The 22,047-nt window shown below is 32.4% G+C and overlaps 1 protein-coding gene across 1 annotated transcript in view; it reads left to right on the top strand.

Annotated features, from left to right (window-relative positions):
* Dennd1b (DENN/MADD domain containing 1B) overlaps positions 1 to 22,047 on the top strand; it is a gene marked incomplete at its 5' end in the record, with an annotated part of 220,228 nt that overhangs the window by 170,181 nt on the left and 28,000 nt on the right. The window contains 5 exon segments of the mRNA XM_013521889.1: positions 9,855 to 9,945; positions 16,041 to 16,081; positions 16,788 to 16,856; positions 20,953 to 21,009; positions 21,850 to 21,936. Of these exon segments, the coding sequence (XP_013377343.1) occupies positions 9,855 to 9,945; positions 16,041 to 16,081; positions 16,788 to 16,856; positions 20,953 to 21,009; positions 21,850 to 21,936 (345 nt within the window).

Genomic DNA, 22,047 nt, shown 5'->3' with positions numbered 1-22,047 from the left:
TATTCATAATAGGACAGTGTTTAACAGGAAAATGACCTGTAGTAAAATAGAAAATAAAATGAAAGAAATGTCATTAAAGAGTATATGCATCCTTTTGTGCAATATTCAAAAGCAGTATAACCTAAATAATATTGAAGTAGAAAAATATATGTGATAAAATCCATAAAGAAAGAAGAAGCTGAAGGAATTTTATGTAGGGAGAATGGCACACAGACATTTAATGTAAGATCCAGGAACAAGGTTCTCCTAGTTTATCATTTTTGTTAATACTTACATTGTATAATTTTAATAAAAATTTAATTTACAATTGCACATGTGCATGGGGTATAACGTGATACTTTAGTATATTTAATACATATATACACATACAGCATCTGCATATACATCATGATTATATGAAGCTAATTAACATGTCTATCACCTAGCATACTTTTTTGTAGTGAGAACATGTAAAATTTACACTTTTTGCAATTTTTAAGCAAAAGTGCATTATTATCAGCTGTGGTCACTATGCCAAAAACTTACTCCACTCACTGAAACTTGTACTCTTTGACCATGATCTTTCCCTCCCATGCTGCATCTTACCACTTCCTCTGATAAATCTTCAGCTACCAACTCCCCTTGTTTTATCATTAAATTATCAATATTTAAATATTGTTTCAAAATGCATATTTTAATGTTTTTAGATTAGGCACTAACAGGCTGTATTTTCACTGACTTTAAGTTGACTTTTCAATGTCTTTGCACCTCAATTTCTGCTGCTATGAGTTAAAGTAAGATCACTAAGTTTGAGATACCTTTTGACTCTAACATTCCATAATACTGTGAAGTAAACATATAGCTTAGGCAAATGATAGTGGAGTCCATTTGGATGAATTCCTCTTAGATAATAGATTTGGACGCAATCCCAGAAATGATTCCTTAAATCTACAACTCTGCCATCATCTTTCTCTGTTCGTTTAATGAAACAACTTTAAGATTTAAGCCACTATTTTTAAGTCTCTTACCTTAATTTTGTACTACCTTAACACAACACATTTTCTTGTGTATATTATTTGGCATTGATGCCATTAGAAGTAAAGTTCTCTGTGCTCATTTTACACTTTTCATAGCTAAGAACCATGACTGAATTTAATGCCAATCTAAGAACCAGGCTTAAGCTGTACATTTAAGGGATCTCCATGTGTCTAGGCTGTCTTCACCGGCAACTTAGGTAACTCTTAAAAAACTTGCATAACAATGAAGTTTCTGAAATATATTTAAATAGATACTTTTAAAAAAATTCTACTTGTCAAAATTTTAACTCAACTGAGCAGAAAAGTGGTAGGGAACATATAAATTTGAAAAATGATTTTTAGTGTTTATCCAAAACTTTTCCTGTGTTTCATAAGAAATTATAAACATACAGTTCTCAAACTTTTCCATGTAAAAAGGGCCCTTCATGGTAGAAGAGAACATATTTTTAAATGTGTGGGGAAATAGCTGTAAGCCTGCTGCTTAACATACAGTGTTAGGAAACCTGCATTTTTCCACAAAAAAAATGTACAGCATTGCATTCTATACTACAATGCTGTACTGCAGTGTTTTACAGTAAAACATTTAAAATATATTATTGGTAAAATTATCCTCTTCCCACCTTATCTGCAAGGGAAGTTAAGAATTCTGAATATCTACCATATCCATTCTGTGCCTTTAAGTTCCTTATCACACTGATGTGTACTACTAGTGGCATGCCTATCCCACTGTTCAGAATAATTGGCTCAACATCCGAGAGACAGTGTATTCTTCATGGTTCTGCCTGGAGTCTCACACTGTATAAGTGCTTGATGTCTTTCTGGGCTTCAGATCCTTGCCCAATTAACTATACTAGTGCAATATCCAATCACATTGAATATTTTTTCAAATGCATCTTTCATAATATATTTTCAAATGCATCTTTCATAATACCTGTGCTATACCATATCACCAATGTTGGTTTTCTACCATTCTCCCATGTCCTGTTCAAATGGCAACCCTTTTGTCTATCGTTCTGTTATTTATTTCCTCAGACTTGTTCATACTTGGTCACAGCATTTATTCCAGATTATTGTAATTTACCTCTTTTTGCACATACCTTCCTGTGTCTGAAGCTCTTCCCAGTTGTCCCTTTCCTTTCCTCACTGTCTTCCACTCTTTTCTCTGTGTCTGTGTTCATCTGTCAAATGATAATTTATTATGTTTTGTGTCACATAGTTTCATTCCAAGCATTTGAGATTCAGAGCTGTGTAAACTTGTTTCACAGAGCTGACAGCGCTAGAGAAGGGAATGGGCTAACAAGTAAGAAAAATACCAGTGAGTGAAAAAATCAGAGGTTATGAGACACTGATTAGCCAGTTAAGACTGGGTGATGGGAAAAAGCATTACTAAGAGGTGATATTTAAGCTGTGTCTAAAAAAGAAACCAGTTTTGAGCTATCAAGGTGAGAATATCATTTCTGGTAGAAGGGAGTTGCTATTCCAAAAACCTTAAGGAGGGAAAGAGATGAGAATTTCCTAGGATTGGAATTCAGTCAACTACAAGCAAGAGGGAGAGTTGCACTAGTTGAGGTTTGAAGGGAATGGATAAAGGGTACAGATCACACAGGGCTTAAGGCATAAGCAGTTTGTATTCGATTCTAAAAGTAACAGTATTCTTCGAGAATGTTTGAAGGGACATGGCTGGAGCTGATTAATATTTTATAAAGCTTTCTCAGATTACTCTATAAAAAGGGTTTGGAGGAGAGAAGGATAGCAAGTCCTGTTACAAAGCCACGGAAGTTGCCCTGGAGAAACAAGAAATGTGGATTATGGTGGTGGTAGAAAAATGAAACGAAGCAGAAAAGACAAAATTTGATTGTTTACAAAGTAGAATTGCTATCTCTTGCATGTGGGGAATATGAAATAAAGATAATGTCTTTATTTGTATTTTTCTATGGATAATTAACATCAATTTTCACAGTGGAAAATTTGGGTTGAAACCATTATGACTAAAATCTGTCACGTACTTTCTTGTACAGAATACTAGCAATTCTGGGTGCTAAACAAATCTTAGGAGCATTTCTTGGTAACTTGTTTTTTATTACTATATATGGAACGTGACTTTAAATACTAAAATATTTACATACTGGAGTGATAACATTAAAGGATAAAGGAGATAGATTCTGTTTCATTAAAGTAAATGTCATTATGACTGGAGGAGAACAGTAAGATAGCAGAGTGCATTCACTAAATAGATGTAAATAATTATAGAGCAAAAGTCCGTAAGGCCATCTACCTCAAGAAATCACCAGCTTTGTAAATATGCCAACAAACTTTCATTTTTTAAGAAACGTGCTTCTGTGGCTATAAACAGGAAAATATGCCAGTTTCTTAAGATTACCAGGGAATTGAATTACAATTTATTTTAAATGTGTCTGCTTGAGCTTGGACAACTATATTGTTATTATAAGCAAGCATCTGAAAATTTATGATTTAATAAACAAATCCCATATAGCTTTGGATCGAGAAAGTCATTTTCAACTAATATTTGGTAGGTCCTTGAAGACATACTACTGTGAAACCTAAGAAAAATTCAGTGACTATGATATAGGTTGATTATTGTTGATGAATAAAAATTGCATATATTTTGGTAAGTAACACGATGTTTTCATATTGGCATTTGATTACAAAATGGCCACATCAAGCTAATTAACATCAATTTATTTGTGTAAATGCTAAATCAGGCTAATTAAGGTATCATACTCAACATCCTTTATGATTAAGCCATTAAATCTGCTGTCACCATTTGAAAGAATATAATATAATGAAATATACACTTGTCTCACTCAAATTTTATATGCTTTGATCATGTCTCTATATTCTCCCTGCATACCCAGCCCCTAATAACTACAGTTGTATTTTATTTACATAAGCTGCTTTTTTAAATGTCCAAATAAGTGAGATCATGTGGTATTTGTCTATCTGTGCCTGTCTTATTTCAGTTAGCATAATATCTTTCAGGATCATTCATGTTGCCACAAATGACAGAATATTCTTTTAAAGTACTGAAGAGAATAACATTGTATGCATGTATATATATGTATAGACAGTATATGTAATACATATATATGCCTATACTGTAACACATCATTGTGCTACTCATGCACATAAATGTTACATATGTATGCAGGTTTTATATGTACATATATATGTATTTATGTATATTTATATAGTATTTTCTGTTTATCTTTATCCATTAATGGGCACTAAGTTGAATTCATATTTGGCTATGGTGAATAATGTTCTAATGAACATGTGAGTACAGATATCTCTTTGATAACCTTATCTCATTTCCTTTGGATGTATAACCATAAGTGGAATTATTGTATCATTTTTATTTTTTTGAGGAACCTTTGTGATGTTTTCCATATAAGTTTTACTAATTTACATTCCCATCAACTCTCTGACAAGGGTTCCCCTTTCCCCACATTCTGATCGACAGACTCTGCTCTCTCTTGTCTTTTTTTCTACTTACTTATTTATATGTGGTTGCAGTACATAATGATTACATTTATCATGGGGACTTGATACTTGTAGATAACACGTCTTTATTCTTTTTCCATCCCTTTATTCTCCTCAGTGTTCATTGTGATCACTGCTCATTATATAAGGGTAATTTAATTTAGTGTATTGGAATCTTACATTCATCTGATTATCTACTTTTTGAAATGGCATAAAAGTAACAGCATATATCCATTTTCTCACGTGTTCAATGTTCATGATTTGAGCTCTAAACTGACCTACCTTATTCTTACATGTGCTAGCAGTTTGTGTTTATAGTCATTAACTGAATGTCTTACATTTAGCAAGTGTCTAAAAATACCTTCTGATTTAACTTCTGATAACACTTTAGTATAGTTTTCAGTAATCTGTCAAGTTTTACGGAATACTTAGAAGAAACATTTAGACTACTTAGCCCAAAACATTATATAAAAAGGCAAACTTTAAAGATTCACAAGAAATTAACATATTTTAAAAACAGTTTTTATTGTATGTAGAAATTTCTTAATTACTAAACATTTTGATACTTAAAACACTTTCTTTAGCTCTCAAGACTTTAATTTTCTTGGATCATCTTATTTTGGTATCCAAGAAGTTTCTAATATAAGATAAATTTTTGAGATGTTAATAATTTTTCCTTGAGGCAGAAGAAGAAATTGGGGTATATAGAATTGTTTATGGCATCGCTTCACTATTTCTGCTGCTTTTCTTCAGGATGGCCAAGAAAGCACAAAAGAACAGTAATCCCTCTTCCCTCTTCCCCTAGGAAGTAAAGAAAATCATACCACGAGCTCTGTTTCCACAGCACAATTTGTTTTTATAAGTTCCCCTCCACCCCAAGTCAAATAGTTTTTAAAATTTTAAATAAGAACCCTGAGACTTAATTACTGCCATCCTCAAAGTTTTGATGGAATGATTACAATTAAATATTTATGCAACATATGTGTAAAACCACTAAGGGCATTAGGTTGTTGGTAATAGCAAAACTTTTTAGATTTTTAGATCAAATACTGGAAATATGCTGACTGGTGAATAATTTTTAAAAAGCATACAACTTATCCCACAAGGGAAGGATACATTCCTACCAGGAATTTGGTTTGAAGTGCAGGTAAAGCCCAATGATTTAAATCTTTATTCTAGCACACAAGATCCTTGAGCATCTGCCTCTGTCTCCCTAATATTTATCCAAATACAGAACTCTTGTTTTTGACATTCTGAACTATTTGGTATTACTTCTCTAAAAATTGGTTTGTGTCATGCTTCTGCACCTGCCTTTCAAGTTTATTCTGTGACTCTTAACCAGGATGTTTTAAAATACTTTTTGAAAGAAATTTGACATCAGGCCTATTCTCTATATTACATGACATTCTTTAAACATTCATTTCATATTTAACTTTAATTTTAAAATCAGTTTATATGGTAAATGTTCTTTCACAAATAGTATTGCTTACTAAAGTGCATTTAAATCACTAGATAATTTCTTTAAATTGAATCAAGTTTGTATAAAGTAGCTATTTGAAAATAAAAATGAACTCTGATGATATCCAGAAACAAGAACAAGAAGCAATTTTGGTCTTTGGAAATATTTATTACATTACCTTTATGATTCTGACATGAAGTTTAACAAAATCTAGTTCTTGCAGTTGTGGACAGTTTAGAGGAAAAACTGTCATTGATCTTGAGAGTTTATATATTTTGTGTGTCTTGACAATTATGTATATTACTATTTAAATATATTCTGTCTCCTTATAATAAAAGCATAGAATCCATATTATGAAAGTGCATTCTGAATTTCTGTAAGATTTCTGTAAGATTTCCAACTATTTAATTTTGGCATGATTTTTAGTTTGTGTAGTTCTAGGTTTTAAATTTTGGAGTAAAAAGCAAAAACCAAATTTTATGCAAAAAAGAATCATGTTAAAAAAATTCATAATTTCCCTTGAAGCCTACTTATAATGTAATTTTATCTTATAGGTATGCCATTTTCATTGTTAATTATGTTACTAGTCATTACTTTCAACAACAAAAATATTCTTTTTTGTTTGTTTGTTTTTCTTCCGGTACCAGGAATCTAACTCACTACCTTGCGCTTGCCAAGCAGGTGCTTTTCCACTGAGCTAAATCCCCAGCCCCCAACAAAAACATTCTAAATTGTCTTACAATTACCTAAAGATACATAGTTTTACATGATAGGTAACTATTGATCAATATGTTTTGGCACATAACATAGCTTTTAAGTACAGATACTTTTCAGTTCAAAATTATTTCTGTGCGGCAGTAGCTTAAAATGTTCTTTTCTACCTTGCATACTATGAAATGATCCAGAATTATTAGAGAGGTATTACAATAAACCAATTGCAGTTAGGAGGAAAAAATAATTGTTAATGAACCAAAAGTAGAAAAAGGAGCTTGGACAAGTATTATTTTCAGTATTGTCTCCTTTAATACCACTTTTCTGTTTATTCTTGAATGTCTGTATTTGTGTGTGTGTGTGTGTATGTGTGTATGTGTGTGTATACATTATAGTGCATGTGGGTATTTGCAAGTAATCGATCTTTATTTTACAACATAATTTCATTGTGTGTACATTGCTAAGTGTCTGGTTGTCCCTGACAGGATTGTTTGGAAAATCCGTGATAATATGTGGTATTTTACCAAGTGATTAATTTATTTTGGCTCAAATCACAAGTTTAGTAACACAAAGTAGTTACTCATGCTCAAAAATGCATGATCAGTAAATAGTTTTGAGATTTATCTCTTCTTAGATTTGAACAATTCCACTCATTTAATAAAATGGATGGATTATTTTCAATAAACACAAAAACGAAACCTTTTAAGAAGTCTTATAGACTTAATCTTTTTAGAGCAAATTAAGTCCTTTAAAAGGGTGCCTTAGTTTGTTCTACTTGCCAGTAATGTACTATTATCAATTTATCATTTTGCTTTTACTTTGTTTTGTAAAAGATACTTACTCCATCAACTTAGATCACTTTAATTTGATTTATACTGCTGTGTTGAAAATGTGCACAAATCGTCTTATGTGTATTTGCAATTGCCAGTTTTTTAACATTCACCATGTATTGCACACAACACAAACACCAGTATTGTAAGTTACCAGCTCTGATCTCAAGATAGAATTAAATGAATAGCTTCTATCTGGTATAATTACTTAACTTTAAAACCTGGTCAAAGTGTGTCACCTTGCAGCATACATCAGAGAGCAGCATTCATTCAGTTTGAAATTTATTTCTGGCCCAACGTGTACCACAGCAGTAGAGTGTAAAGTCTGGAGTTCAGTCCCCATCTCCCAACAACAAAACAAAACGCAGTAAACACTATGTGCCATGCACTTTTACCAGATATTGAGGTGAGAACCTGAGAAGGACAGTGATTATTCCTCGGGCCACTCATAAATAGACAAAGATGGAAAAGATCATGGGGAAAGTAGACTTTTACTGCTTAGCCTTTATTCTGTCTGTACAGTTACAGGCACTTCATATCATTTTCTTTACTTAATACAAAGTTCCATATGATATTCATTATTATTCTCATTTTATAGAAGGGGAAATGGAGTCTCAAATGTAAAAGGTTGCCCAAGGTCTTAAATCCAATAAGTGACAGCCTTGTGGTGCAGGCATTTCACGCTCCACACCCCACGTGTGTTTGTACTGCTGGGAACTGCAGCACGTCGTGCAGGCTGAGGTTATAAAAATGAGGCATCTATGGTCTCTCTTTTCAGAATTCGGAGTTCTGTGAGTGCAGTTCAGGCTCAAAACGGGCAGACTATCATTTTAGGCTGTTTTTATTTAAACCTGTATTAACACGTTTTGTGTCAAAAGCAGTCTGTGATAAAATAAGAAGATGGTTAAAATGCATTTTGAACAGGAACTCATCTGTTCATTTGACATTACTTTTTGATTTTAGTCTGCAAGAAGGTTTTGTCTGAAAATTTAAGTGGTTAAATTGGTTATAACTGGTATAACTTGCTGTTGTTAATTATCTTAAATTGCTCCCTGAGGAAAACTATCTCTCTGTCCAAGCCATCTCAATTAGTTTTGTTCATCAGTCAAGTAGAAAACTAGTGAAGTCTCTTGAGTTTGTTTAAAGTGAAGCTATTTTATTTTAATTCAATTAAAATTTTAATTTCTGTGATAAAATGAGGGTTAATTAATTTCCGAATGAATATGATTATCTTGTGTTAATCCTCAAATCTTTAAGTCTCCCCTTCAAAAAGTGTCTAAACCTTCTCTGTGTTAACTACTACTTCTTATGCGAGAAAACCTCAGACATTCCTCTTCATTATCAACACATCAAATTCTAGATGTTGCGTATCAACAAAATAAAAAGAAGCAAAATACCAGTAATACATACATATTTGATGTACATTATTGAATTTTCACCTTGAGTTGGTCATATAAATATACCTGGGGGCATTTTTCATATGCCGTATAGATGCTACAGGGCTGTGATAGCCCATGCGTGTAGGAAGGGGTAGAATAGGTGGTGGGAGGGCCTCCTCAAGGTCACTACATTTGGTGTGTAAGAGTAACTTTTCCTTGTCACGCGAATCTCTTCTGTAAGAGCCCTGAACAGTAGTATTTAAAAGAACTTCATGCATGTCAAGGCAATGTGTTTACCTCAACTATATTTAAAGAAATCCTAATCAGTAAGCACATATGCCAGAAATTATGAAAGTTGTGTTTATTTTATTATTAAATGATTAAAATTATCTAGTTCACTATTTTGCTTTAAGGCATCATAGTTTAGAGAAAGATTGGCCTTTTTCATTGAAATTAATATTAATCTTGAGAAATAATGTCTAACACTTTTGGGTACTTACTGTGTCAGAGACTGTACTAAGCTCGTAATCTAAATTAATCTCATTTCACACCGGCAGCAGCTCCGTGAGGCAGGTACTGGGCTAGCTGAGGTGGGGTGAAGGAGGGTCCAGACTCCCAAATAAGCAGCCTGGGAAGTTGGCATTGCTTTTGTGCAGGCCCTTCTGAAGACATGTGTACCAGACGGCCTACCTGCAGCCCGTGACCTTGCCCGCTGCACTTCGCCGTTTCTTTTAAAGAGATAGAGTCTGTGCTGGACCTTTGTAATTTAACTAATTCGCATTTGTTTACTGAACACCTGCTCTTTGCTTTGTTTGAGAAATTTCTTATGTATTTTTGTAAACCTCAGATATATGCATAATTATATAGGAACCTCATGCCAATATTTTTAATATGGGTAAAAGTTTAATATTATGAAACAAATGAAAAAATTAACATATTTGATATTTACAAATTTCAGTTTATTGATGGTCGACTAGCAAAACTAAATGCTGGAAGGGGTTTTTCTGATATATTTGAAGAAGAGATCACATCAGGTGGCTTTTGTGGAGGTATGGAATACTTAGAGTATGATTATCCATCTTTTTTTTATTATCCATCTTTTAAATAACATTGTCTTGACCTTTCAATTTGTGTCCGATGTAATCTATTTCATATACAACAATTTTCTACTAAGTATCTAATTTCTTAAATACATTTTTTTCATCTTATAAGAGCTATGGTATCAACTTATGGTATCAACTATTATTCTAAACATTGAGATTGTCTTGTAAATTGGTAGCTGTTGGCTTAGATGATCTCTTAATATTATGGAAAATAAGGGCTGGGGATGTAGCTCAGTGGCACAAGCTCCTGCCTGGCAAGCACAAGGTCCTGAGTTTGATTCTTGGTACCTCTCCCAAAATTATTGAAAATAACACGGAAATCCAATCAGTATATATCTTTTATGCTTTCTCCCTGAAGAGTAGTAGTCTGCTGAACAGTGACTAATGATAATAGCCATAAGAGAGTATGAATTTGAAACTGAGATTATGGTTGAAATAGTACATTGTAATGTAATCCAAAAAGTATTTGAACACTACTACTGCAGCTTTTGGAAAGTTTTAAAATTACATAAATGTAATTAATTCCACAAATATAATTAATGCTTCAAACAGTTCAGGGTTATAATCATCTAGGCAATTAATGATCTACAAATCAATATTTTGTATACTATTATGCTTGTATATAACCTGGACTTGCAGAGAATTTTGCTTGAATCTTTGCAGTGTTCTGTCCATTCATTTAAGCAGTATTGCTGCATCCTTAGTATGTACTCTTCTAGATACTAGGTGAACTAAAGAAATAAAAATCCCTTTGTCATGTTAGTTTTTGAGCTGATATAAGAGTATTTTTTGACCTTTGCCAGATGTTCTGGTGGATGCCTGTAATCCCAGCACTTGAGAGGCTGAGGCAGGATGATCACTGCAACTTTGAGCTCCTTCTTGGGCTATATGAGACCCTGCCTCAAAAGGAAAGAAAGAAAGAAAGAAAAATAGAGAGAGAGAGAGAGAGAGAGAGAGAGGGAGGGAGGGAGGGAGGGAGGGAGGAACAGAGAGGGAGGAAAGGAAGGAAGGAAGGAAGGAAGGAAGGAAGGAAGGAAGGAAGGAAGGAAAGGAAGGAGAAAAGAGAGAGAAAGGTTTTCATCTATACATGTATAAATAGTCCCTAGTACTCAGATTAAAATATGAGAAGACAAGAAGAAATCAGTAGTCATCTACAAATTTCACAAATTTAATTTTATTCTTAAATAAGAATTATTTTCACGCCATAAAAATATAGAAAATATATAGACATTGTTTGTTCATTAAAATAAATACAAATGAATTTAGCAGTTGTAGACTTTCATCTGATATAAGTACATTTTGTTGAAAGCATTTAGCTTAAGGAAAAAGTTTACTTGACTCAGCAACTAAGCTGAATGTTGAATCATTTAGTTCCTTGCTTTCCTCAGCTCATAAATAAAAATTCAGCTTCAAATGGAACTTTTGTGTTAGAATGACGCATTTTTACTTTTCAACTCAGACAAGCAAAATATTGTCAGCTTATGGACAAATTGCTTGAGGCATCTATTCAGTATTTACATAACTGCTGTCTCATTATCTTTATGACCCGTGGGGCTAGTAGCTTCTATAGAATTGAAGATGACATCTTGTGACAGTAATGGGGTAGAACTACATTCCTTTTGTACAGTTAAATTCCATAGTCTTAACCATCAGGCTAGATGCCTGTGTAGTACAGGGAGATGGCCTCTGTGTGTGTGTGTGTGTGTGTGTGTGTGTGTGTGTGTGTGTGTGGTAGAAGAGGGTAACAGAATTTTTACTAAAGGTCTTATTGTTTAAAAAAAGAATAGGGGAATAGTCATCTGATTTAGACACTGCTGTATTTGAGTACAACTTAATGACAATTGCTCTTTGCTCTGTATTACAATGAAAAAGGCTTTAAACTCATTTTAATTTGAAATAATAAATACTTCTCCAAAAAGAAAGCTTATTTCAACCATCACTGATTTCCATGTACAAGAACCTACCTTAAAAATTATGCCTGTCAAATGTTATTTTTAGTTGTATTTTACATATGTATAGAAGAAAATAAAGTGTATTTTTAGGATTTAAAATATGAAAAATAAATAATCTAATAAAAATTAATAATTTTTCTAACTACTAATTAGGGAATATCTGTCTATGTAGAATATGTGTTTGTGTGTGTGTCTGTGTCTGTGTCTGTATGTGTATTTCCAAAAGTAGTGTCTAGAGGCTACTCCAAACTTGTCGGAAAGACTATACTTATGAGGAAGAACATATCTGTGTTGTGATGTTCACCTGTTCTTCCGAGAAGAAAAGATTTAACTTCGTTGATTCTTATATAGTAATTTTAGCATCATTTATTGAGCATTAACATGTGACAGAAACTCACATAAAAGATTTACGAATATCTCATTTAAACTTTGTAACAGTTTAGGAGACTCCTTGACCATCCCAGTTTGGGGTAGAGCTCTCAACTCATCAATTTATTTAAGGTCACACAGCAAGTAGAGGCCAGAACCTGAACTCAGCATGTATCTACCTGCTGCGAAGCTCTTGCTTGGGCAGCTGTAATATGTTGATTTTTAAATGTTAGGATCGTAATGAGAAAACATCTATAAATAGTTTTACTCACACCATCCCTAATATGATTGAGTACAAGCAAAACTCTTGTCTCTTCTATCTTTTAAATATTTCTCTTATGCATGAAGCTCAGGAAAGATTACTATTAAATAAACCAGCAATAACTAAAACTGAAGGGAAAATTGTATTGTGTTAAGTAGAAATAATTGGAAAATTTTATAGAAAATCTATTTTTTCTACTTTTATACATCAATGCAGTAGTAGTTGGTACACTGTTTTTGCCAGTGTGCATAGTTGTGATAAAATTAGTATAAGTATGGTAATAATACTTTATAATTATGTTTCTAATTAAAAATTCAAGACAATCAGATACAGAACATCTTAAATTTCATTTGAATCTAGAGCCATAAAAATCTGACTGTATGGAGACTTTCCAAAATTTTTTTCTGTCTCAAGGGGACTATTCAGGAAATACATGATTTCCTCACACATGGTGCCTTTCATAAGACTCTTGCAGAATACTCAACCTTAGCGTAAAAGGAAAATAGTAAAAACATAAGGAAATGTGTAAAAGAATACCCATGGAGATGAAAAGGTGATAAAAGAGAACCTGAGTGGAAAAGACTCAGTGAGGTAACTGCTAACCTATGAAAAAGCCACCGAGGAACACTGACTTGTTTAAGAACATGATTCTTCAAATATATGTATTTGTTTCAGTTAAAGTAGAACTGGTTTTTAAACCCAGATCAAATTGTGTGAAATTTAGAAAGGAGAAACATTTTCAGATTGCTTTTGTATGAGTACGTGAGTATACATTAATAACATGTTTCACTAGCATGTAAATGGGTCAGTCTTTTATTTGTGTTTCATTTTACTAAGTAAATTATTCAAGGATTTGAAAAAATGGTAGGCATTTCTCAGTTTTAGTAGCATTTCTCTGGCCACATTGAATAGTGTAGACCACTTTATATCTTTTGATAAATAATTACAAATTGCTGGACTTTCAAATACATTTAGAGAAAAAGTCTTGGCACAAATGAAAACTCAAGATATTTTGTCCTTGTGTGTGACAAAAATCAGTTGTTTCATTAACAAGAATATTGTGAAGAATATCCTTACTGTGCTTATGAATTTTCATAAGATAGTTAACTTAAAAGAAAGACTGAGGTATTATTTTTACATTCAAATGAATATTTAAGAAAAAAGTGGCCTCATTTTTTTTGTATTACCAAAGGATTATGTGCTAGTCTCAGAAATTTTGTGGAGATGGAAACCTTAAATCATAGAAACACTGTGAGTTAGAGACAGCCCTTAAAATTTCAAAAATAGGAATCTATTTTTAGAATATGTTGTACCACATTTCCCTATCATCTTATGCAGTGTGTTTATTCCTAGGGACTTTCTCTTTGCCCTCATACTTTGTAGTTCTAGATTATCACTATCACTTCTTACGATTACCTTTCTTTTCAAGGTGCTAGCATGGACCATCCTCTCCTTTGCAAGGTGATTGCTTTGAAAGTGGTACAGAGAAAGCCTCTATGTAACTTAAGTTTATTATATTTTATTAAGTAGTCTTAGAGGTAGAATTTCAGAGTTGAAAGAATAATGACCCATGAATTAAAACACCTAGATTCCTATTCTTTCTCACTTGCTAGCTTTGCAAAGCAAATAGTACATCATCTCAGAGCTCCATCCCTTTATCTGGCAACCTACTTATAATAATTAACATTTATGGTATTCCCAGGATGTGTTAGGGACCATACTAGACATTGCATAAATCATTATCTTTCATTCTGGCAATAATTCTAAATGGCAGTAACTGAATGAAGAAGCTGAGGCTCAGCCAGGTGAAGTACCTGGTCCCAAATCACATCATTCACAGATTGGGCGTGAACTCCAAAGGTCCCTTACACTCCAAAGACCTCTTCCTTATTGAACTGTGCTGCCTGTGGCACTACCTGCTTTGCCTATTTTATAGTTCAGAAATAGAATTTAAATAATGTAATGTAGGTAAACACATTTCATGACCCGTGAAGAGCTGAATATTAACATTTTTATATGTCAGTTCTGTAAGACCCTACCCTTTTTATAACTCCTCTGAGTTTCTTTCATACACATTTTCTTTGTGGTTCAGGGGTTTAAATTTTTTGGGGGGTTGACATGTATTCCAGAATACTAAATTGTTATCATATTGTTGGAATTTCTGCTTTCTTAAAATCATTTTGGAAAAATAATTAAAACCCTCTACAGAATAACTGTAACATCTAAGTCTTAAATGTGTGATTTCTAATCAACCATTTTTAATAAAGAAGTAAAAAAATGAATAGGTGAGAACTTTGAATAAAGAAGTGAAGTAAAGTAGGTGTTCTGGATGAAGATGATATACAGTTTATTTTTTGTTAAAATCTGAGAAATAAATTGATGGGATAACTTCAGTCTGTCCTTATTTTACAAAGGAAATAAGTATACTTTCAAAAATTTGGTCAATCCAGTACCACCTGGAGCTCTCATGACTTCTAAGCAATCAACTTACTTTAACATATGTTATTTTAGGTAAATACATTTTGATATAATAAACTATTGAAGAAAAATTATTATTTTCATCTGGACCTTTATTCAAAAAAGGTACAATGCCACGCTGAGTAGTAAAAATTGTTCCACATTTCCCTGTTATCTTATGTAGTGTATTTAGTCCTAGGGAATTCCCCTTTGCCCTCATATTTTATAGTTCTAGATTATTACTGTCAATTCTTATTATTACCTTTCTTTTCAAAGTGCTAGCTTGGAGCAACCTCTTCTTTGTAAAGTGATTGCTTTGAAAATGGTACAGAGAAAACTTCTTATGTAACTTAATTTTTATTATATTTTATTAAGTAGTCTTAGAGGTAGTATTTCAGAGTTGAAGGAATAATCACCCAGATTTATAGTCTTTGTATTGTTTATCAGAAAGTTGTTTGTTGATATTTTTTTTAATTTAGAGACAGATGTTAAGTATAAACATGAACCCAGAGCTGGGCAACAGTTGCAAAGAAATTCATAGGATGGAATCACCCTGCCTCTATTTTGTAACAACAGACTGATACATTTTTAAAAAAAATTATTCTTTATGCACTTGAAATATTTTAAATGAACCTAACTGTCTAAAAGAGGAAAGCCTTTACAAAATAACATAGGCATAAAATATAGAAAAATCAGTTTTGAAAGCATAAGAATTTTAGATTTCAAAAGAGATTACATTTTCCCCTGAGGAACTAATATTAAAATGAAAGAATATAGGGCATTATTTTAGCTTGATACGTCAATAAAGAAAGCATTATTGTCAAATGCTAATTACTATGTTCCTGAGAATTGATTTATTAATTCTTACAAATGCTGTTACTTTGTTTACAACGTTGGAATTAAAACTTGCCTACTAAAATGCTGAAAATATGATTTCTTAAGATGATGATTTATGGACTTATTTTTGATCAAATGTTCCTGGAAACTTTTATATATTCCAGGGAATCCAAGGTCATATCAACAGTGGATGCATACAGTTAAGGTAACATTAAATCTTTGATGTCTCTCCTTTCACAGTAGTAATTATGGAGAAATATTCAATAAAGTATGTTATTTATAATTATGATGTTTATTTTTAATATTTGAAATGGGTGTATATATTTTCATACTTTGAATACATATATGTCATATTTAGTTTGTTGATAATCATAAAGATAACTTTAATTGAACCTTTTTGTTTAGACATAAGTAGCTTGTTTTGAGAAGCAAGGGTTCTCTGTCACTTTATGTTGTATTACAGAACAAAGAACTAGATAGAATAATAGGATTTGATGGAAATTTTATAATTTCTAATAACACAGTTTTGTTAATATGATTTTTATATTAAAACGTTTCTTCCATAGATTGACTTTACTACCCAACTTTGAAATAGCTAATAAACCTTGTATTTCTTTTTATTGTGCTTTAAATATATATGTGCTGTATTACAATCCATATTCATCTGCCTAAACTTAAAAGATGAAATGATTTTAAATGATGTGTTATTCCAACTAAAAGAAAAAATGAAATGTTCATATTTTTAAAATTATTATAGGAAACTTTAAAAACATTAAACATGAAGTAATTTTTATAACTCCATTTAACTTCAGAGTAAGGTTCTTATTCTGTGTGTTGGTTCTTAATAGTGCTTTGTTTTCAGGACAGTTTGTCAAAACTTTTTGAAAATATATTTGTTTTTTCTTTTGTAGAAAGGAGGTGCACTATTCAACACAGCAGTGACCAAAGCAACTCCTGCTGTTCGGACAGCATATAAATTTGTAAGTTTTACCTAGATATAACATTCTATTGATAAAGCTATGCATTGCTCTAGAATATAGACATGTAAATTAAAAATACCTTCTATTTTTAAAAATGTTTAGCGTTAATATTAACCAACCCAAATTCATTTGTTAAAATGAATTGTATAGCAAGAGTACTTCCTTTATATAATCTAAGAATGTTTCTTCAGTTTATTTCAAAGCTCCAAAAAAATTATACATCAAATGAAACAGTCCATGATCCAGGTACCCTTTTGTAAATTTGATTCTTTCATAAAATGATATATTTTAAATTTTCATTGTGTACTTGAGGCTGAAGTGGAAAAAATAAACAGATATGGCAATATTTCTTCCCTCAAAGATATATTGACTCTCCATAATTAAAAAATTTTAGTGATTTGCCATAGTTTGTATTACGTTAATAACAACATTAAATAAACAGTAAAATAAAAATCTTTCATATGACAGCTAAGACCCTTCAAGGTCTGTTCCTTCCTCTGTCCTGTTCCATTTCACCCTGTTCCCTGCAGCTTACATATCTGTAAAGATACCTAGTATTCCTTGTTTCTCTAATGCAGGATGCCCCCTTCTGTCCTCTTATTTTTGCTCAGGTTGTTCCTAGCACTTAGAACACCCAGTTCTTGCTCATTATCCACCTAGAGAACACCAGCTTATCCTATGAGATAGTTCAAACATGGTTTCCTCTTCAAACAACTTTCCCAGCCCTACTAAGAAAAAGAATTTATACAGCTATTTCTATGTTCCCATAGGAACTACAAGAACTTGTTTCAGCACTTGCTTTGCTTGTGTATGTTTTTATCTTTAGTACTAGACTAGTAGCTCCTTGTGGGAGAAGCCTTGGGATGGTATTTATTAAAAAGAAATTTCATTCAATGGGTTATATACAGTCTATGTTTATAAAAATATTTAGGCCAGTACCAGTGATTTGATGAGAATTTGTTCCTAAATACTTTTAGCAAGTAAGTTGATGTGACTCAATGAAATATTTTAATATTTAGAATTTTTGTTCTTTCCTTGACTTACAACTATGATATACATGCAATTACTCCTTTTGCTTAAAAAATGTATTTCAAAGATTGCATTTTTCATAGCGAAGATAATCTATAAAGTTAATTAAAAATATAATGCCAACATTCTGAATTGTTTGAAGCCTTATCAAGCAAAAACAAATGATTATTTTGCCTTAGAAACATGAGCGTTTCCTGTTTGTTTGGTTTTCCTATGACTTTGCTAAAAATCTCTGAGTACATAGCTATCTATCTCTAGAGGGTAAGTTTAAGTAAAAGCTTTGGAGAGGTATTTTTTTCCACAGTGAAATAGCACACAGCTACCAAGTGAAAAACTATGGCTTTTATGGGTAATGTTGAATCTTGTTTCTCACACACACAAAAATTAAGTTCCTAAAAAGGCATAGCAGTCAGTAGGTTCTCATTTTTATTCCTGAAGCAAGGACTTGAAGGATTTTTTTGAGATTAGAGAAGTTGTATTGTTTTGCAGAATGTGTGTTTCCTCCCTTAATTTTACTCAAATTTTTCATAAAAATACAATAATAAAGCACGCTTGTTTAAAGCTTCATTCATCGTTTACAATTTTTATCCCTGTAATCAGAAGACTGTTCTGTTTTGAAACTTTCTTTGCAAGGCAATAAAATCTTTCCAAATTAAAAATTTTGACATGTTGAAGTATTATTCCTTCATTTTATTTCAGACAAATTAAGATCTGAATTCCTTGTATCATTTCTCTTGTTATCATGTCAGACTTGAGTCAGGGGTTAAGGCAGGCAGCAGTCATTTTGTGACCTTTATAGTTGTACCTAAAACTTATCTGTCCAGACTGCGCATATTCCTTCTTTGACCACAAATTGCAATGAATAAACCTTCCAGTTTCTATTATGTGAGTATAACAGAGTATATGTACCTGGATTTTCTGTAAATGGTAAATTTTTCAAAAGTGAAGGCCATATATTTTCCTCTATTTCATTTATTTAACAAATTTTGTATCTGTCGTAAATTAAGCCTTTTGCTCATATCAGAGTTAGAGTATTTAATGTAAGTAAGAAAGATACTGCCCCAGCATTTATATTTGTATCCCCATTGCTTTGCTGTATGCTTTGAACATACTACAGAAATACTAAGTACTGGTTGAAGGAAATTATGATTTTGTTCTGTACTTATCATTTTTAAATACTTATTTGTATGCCTAGAAATTATTTTCTATGCTTTCTATGCTTATGGTTTTTATGGTTACCAGGTCCATAAAAAAAAATCAAGAGGTGCAAACATGCTCTTATGAATCTAAGAATCACAGCAAAGCAAAATGTACGTTTGATTGCCTAAGAGATTTTCCTAAGTCATCTTTTTGTTAAGCCTTTGGTCAAAGCCATTTGCTTGATACATTTCTATAGAGAATACTTGTCATACAGTGTTACATTTCAGCTTGGTAAAATGAAAAGGATGGAAAGAACCTGTGTTCCATCTTCCAGGTATTATGAAAGAGACCCAAGAAAGAGGTAGGGCAATAGGCATTTAAATTAATTAGTACACACACTATAAAACCAAAGTCAAGCCTAACACTAGATTTAGTTCTATTCACCAGACATCTGAAAACACTAGTTGATCAAATGGATGAGAAGATATTTGGGTAAACCAGAGTATACTCCAAATGTGAACAAAGCATGCATGGGTACAAGTTTTAGGATATGAGAACAGAAGCGTTTTTCTTCTAATTATGTATTTCCTACCTAATGGAAGTATAGGCATTAACATAAGACTTTCAGTGGCTTTTCAAATAAAATAATGAATGTGACAGTGTTTTATTTATAAAATTCTGAGAAGCCATAAGATGGAATGTAATGTTGTTTCTTTAGATTATCTTTTAGTAAGTGTGATATTTTAGATTTGCTTAAGTTACAATAAAGAAATATTTTTTCATTCAGTTCAAGACAGCCCTTGAGCAGCTACTGTATGCAGTATTACTGGGTACTACAGATATGAATAGAAAAGAAATACAGACCTTGAAAAAGCCATGTATTTACTCTTCCTAGAAGCATCTTGGTAAAGCAGGATGGCTTAGTCTGAGCAAGAGTTTTAGAGTTTGCTTGTCATCAGTTTCTGTCTGTAGAATGAAGCTCACACTGCCTTCTTTCTGGTGAGGCCTAAATTCAGTGGATGAGTTTTTACAAGTTTTTTCCTCCTTCCTCTTTGAGAAGGGAAAGCATTAGACTTTAAAGTTAGATTTAGTTTTGAATCTGAGCTATATGGATTTATTCCTGAGCCACATTGCTTATTTGTAAAAATATGAGAATAATAGAGCTGTTGTGAAGACTAAATGAGGTAATGCCTGCTAAGCGCCCGGCACACAGTTTTATATTTAGGAAACACAAAATAAATGTGAATTCCTTTTTTTTCTTTCTACTCTGGCCACTGCGAGTGCAAATTTCAAGTGGCACAAAGGCTGAGGCTTGCATGACGCTCCAGTTGTCTGTTATACTTCACAGGATTTGCAGCAGGATCCGAGCCACTCATACTGGTGCCACATTCCAGCGAAACATGACGACGGCATTTAGATTGTTAAATGACTCTTAATTTGTCCCAGAAAATCTGTTTACGAAATCGCCGTACCAAAATGGCTTTGCTAATAAAAATCTGTGTGGGCCTGTAAAGCACTTCACTAAAGCTTTGCGTATTTGCCTGAGTTTCTTCAAAGTGAAATATTTGCCCAATTTGGTGCTGTGGTGTGATTTCTCTTAGCCCTAATTTGTTATAATTTCAAGAGTGGCTATTAGCAGTCTGGTTGATTCTGCTTGTGTTCTTTATATTTTAGGGGCCAAACAGGTTAAGCATTAGCCTTAATATATTCCTGTGTAAACGGAGGCTAATAATATTTGTAACCAATTTATCTAGGTATAAGAAAAAATAAATGGGTGATATTCCTGAAATAGTTTTAAATTATAATCTGCTTCTTTGCTAAATAATATGAATAGGTAGCAATTTCCATTGAATATAGTTTTATATACTTATTTTATGAGTGGTAACAGAACCATTCTAAGCCAAGAACATTTATTACTGTTTTCCAGGCAAAAAATCATGCAAAGCTGGGATTAAAGGAGGTGAAGAGTAAGCTAAAACACAAGGTACATCATATTCTGTTTATTCTGCCTGGCTTCTTATATTAGCTTGAAACTTATTCTTTATAGACCACATGAGATTTATTTTTTAGTGACTTTTGAAATATGCTTATCCCTTTGTTCAAGAATGTATTTTCCATAACAAGCCCTCTGGCAACTCTCTACATTCTATGTGCATCCCCTGAATAGTCTCTTTATTGTTTGCATATTTTATCATAGAACTGTAGAGATCTTTAAAGATACTTTAACAGGATGTATGTTTTCATAAAGTTGATTGCCTCGATATGACAATTGAAGTTCTTGCTTCAAGCTGAGGTTGTTTTTTTTTAAAAAAGAGATCACTGGTATAGAATGCCATCATTTGGCTTTATAGGCTTTTCCCAACAGTTTAAATTGAAGAATTCTCTTCACATGTAAAAGATTTTATATGATTTATATTTTAATCTATGACTATTACAAATATATGATTTTTTCAAATATAAGAACTATGTATATATTTTGTTTCATTATACCTTATATCTTTGCAGATTTTATTATTGGTTATGTTTTGAATTTTATTTTGGAAATTATTGACTCATAGTATAGAAAAATGCAGTTTGTCCCTAAATATATTCTTTTTTTTTTTTTTTTGGTTTTTTCTCCAGTACCAGGAACCGAACTCACGACCTTGCGCTTGCCAGGCAGGCGCTTTGCCGCTGAGCTAAATCCCCAGCCCCCTAAATATATTCTTAAACTTATAAGATCTAAGGTTCTATGCATGTATATCCGATGCTTTCTGTTCATCAAATAGGTATAGAAATAGAAGGAATATTCTAAAATAATCATTTGTAATCTTTTTATACGTAGGAAAGTGAAGATTACGGGGCCTGTTCTGGTGCGGTACAGTGTGCACCAGCTTACACATCACACAGTGAAAAGCGTAAACTTTCCCGGGTAAGAATATCTACCCTTTCTGCCTCCACATTCTGAAATTATTTAATTTAGCCGAATACTTCAGGAACAATTTGGGGCCCATTAGTTGTTTCTCTTATGATAAGAAAACCT

Source organism: Chinchilla lanigera, unplaced genomic scaffold (assembly GCF_000276665.1).
Source record: "Chinchilla lanigera isolate Chin_1 unplaced genomic scaffold, ChiLan1.0 scaffold00005, whole genome shotgun sequence".
NCBI lineage: Eukaryota > Metazoa > Chordata > Mammalia > Rodentia > Chinchillidae > Chinchilla > Chinchilla lanigera.
Note: the sequence above shows the minus strand (reverse complement) of the source record. Positions and strands in the feature narration are given on the sequence as shown.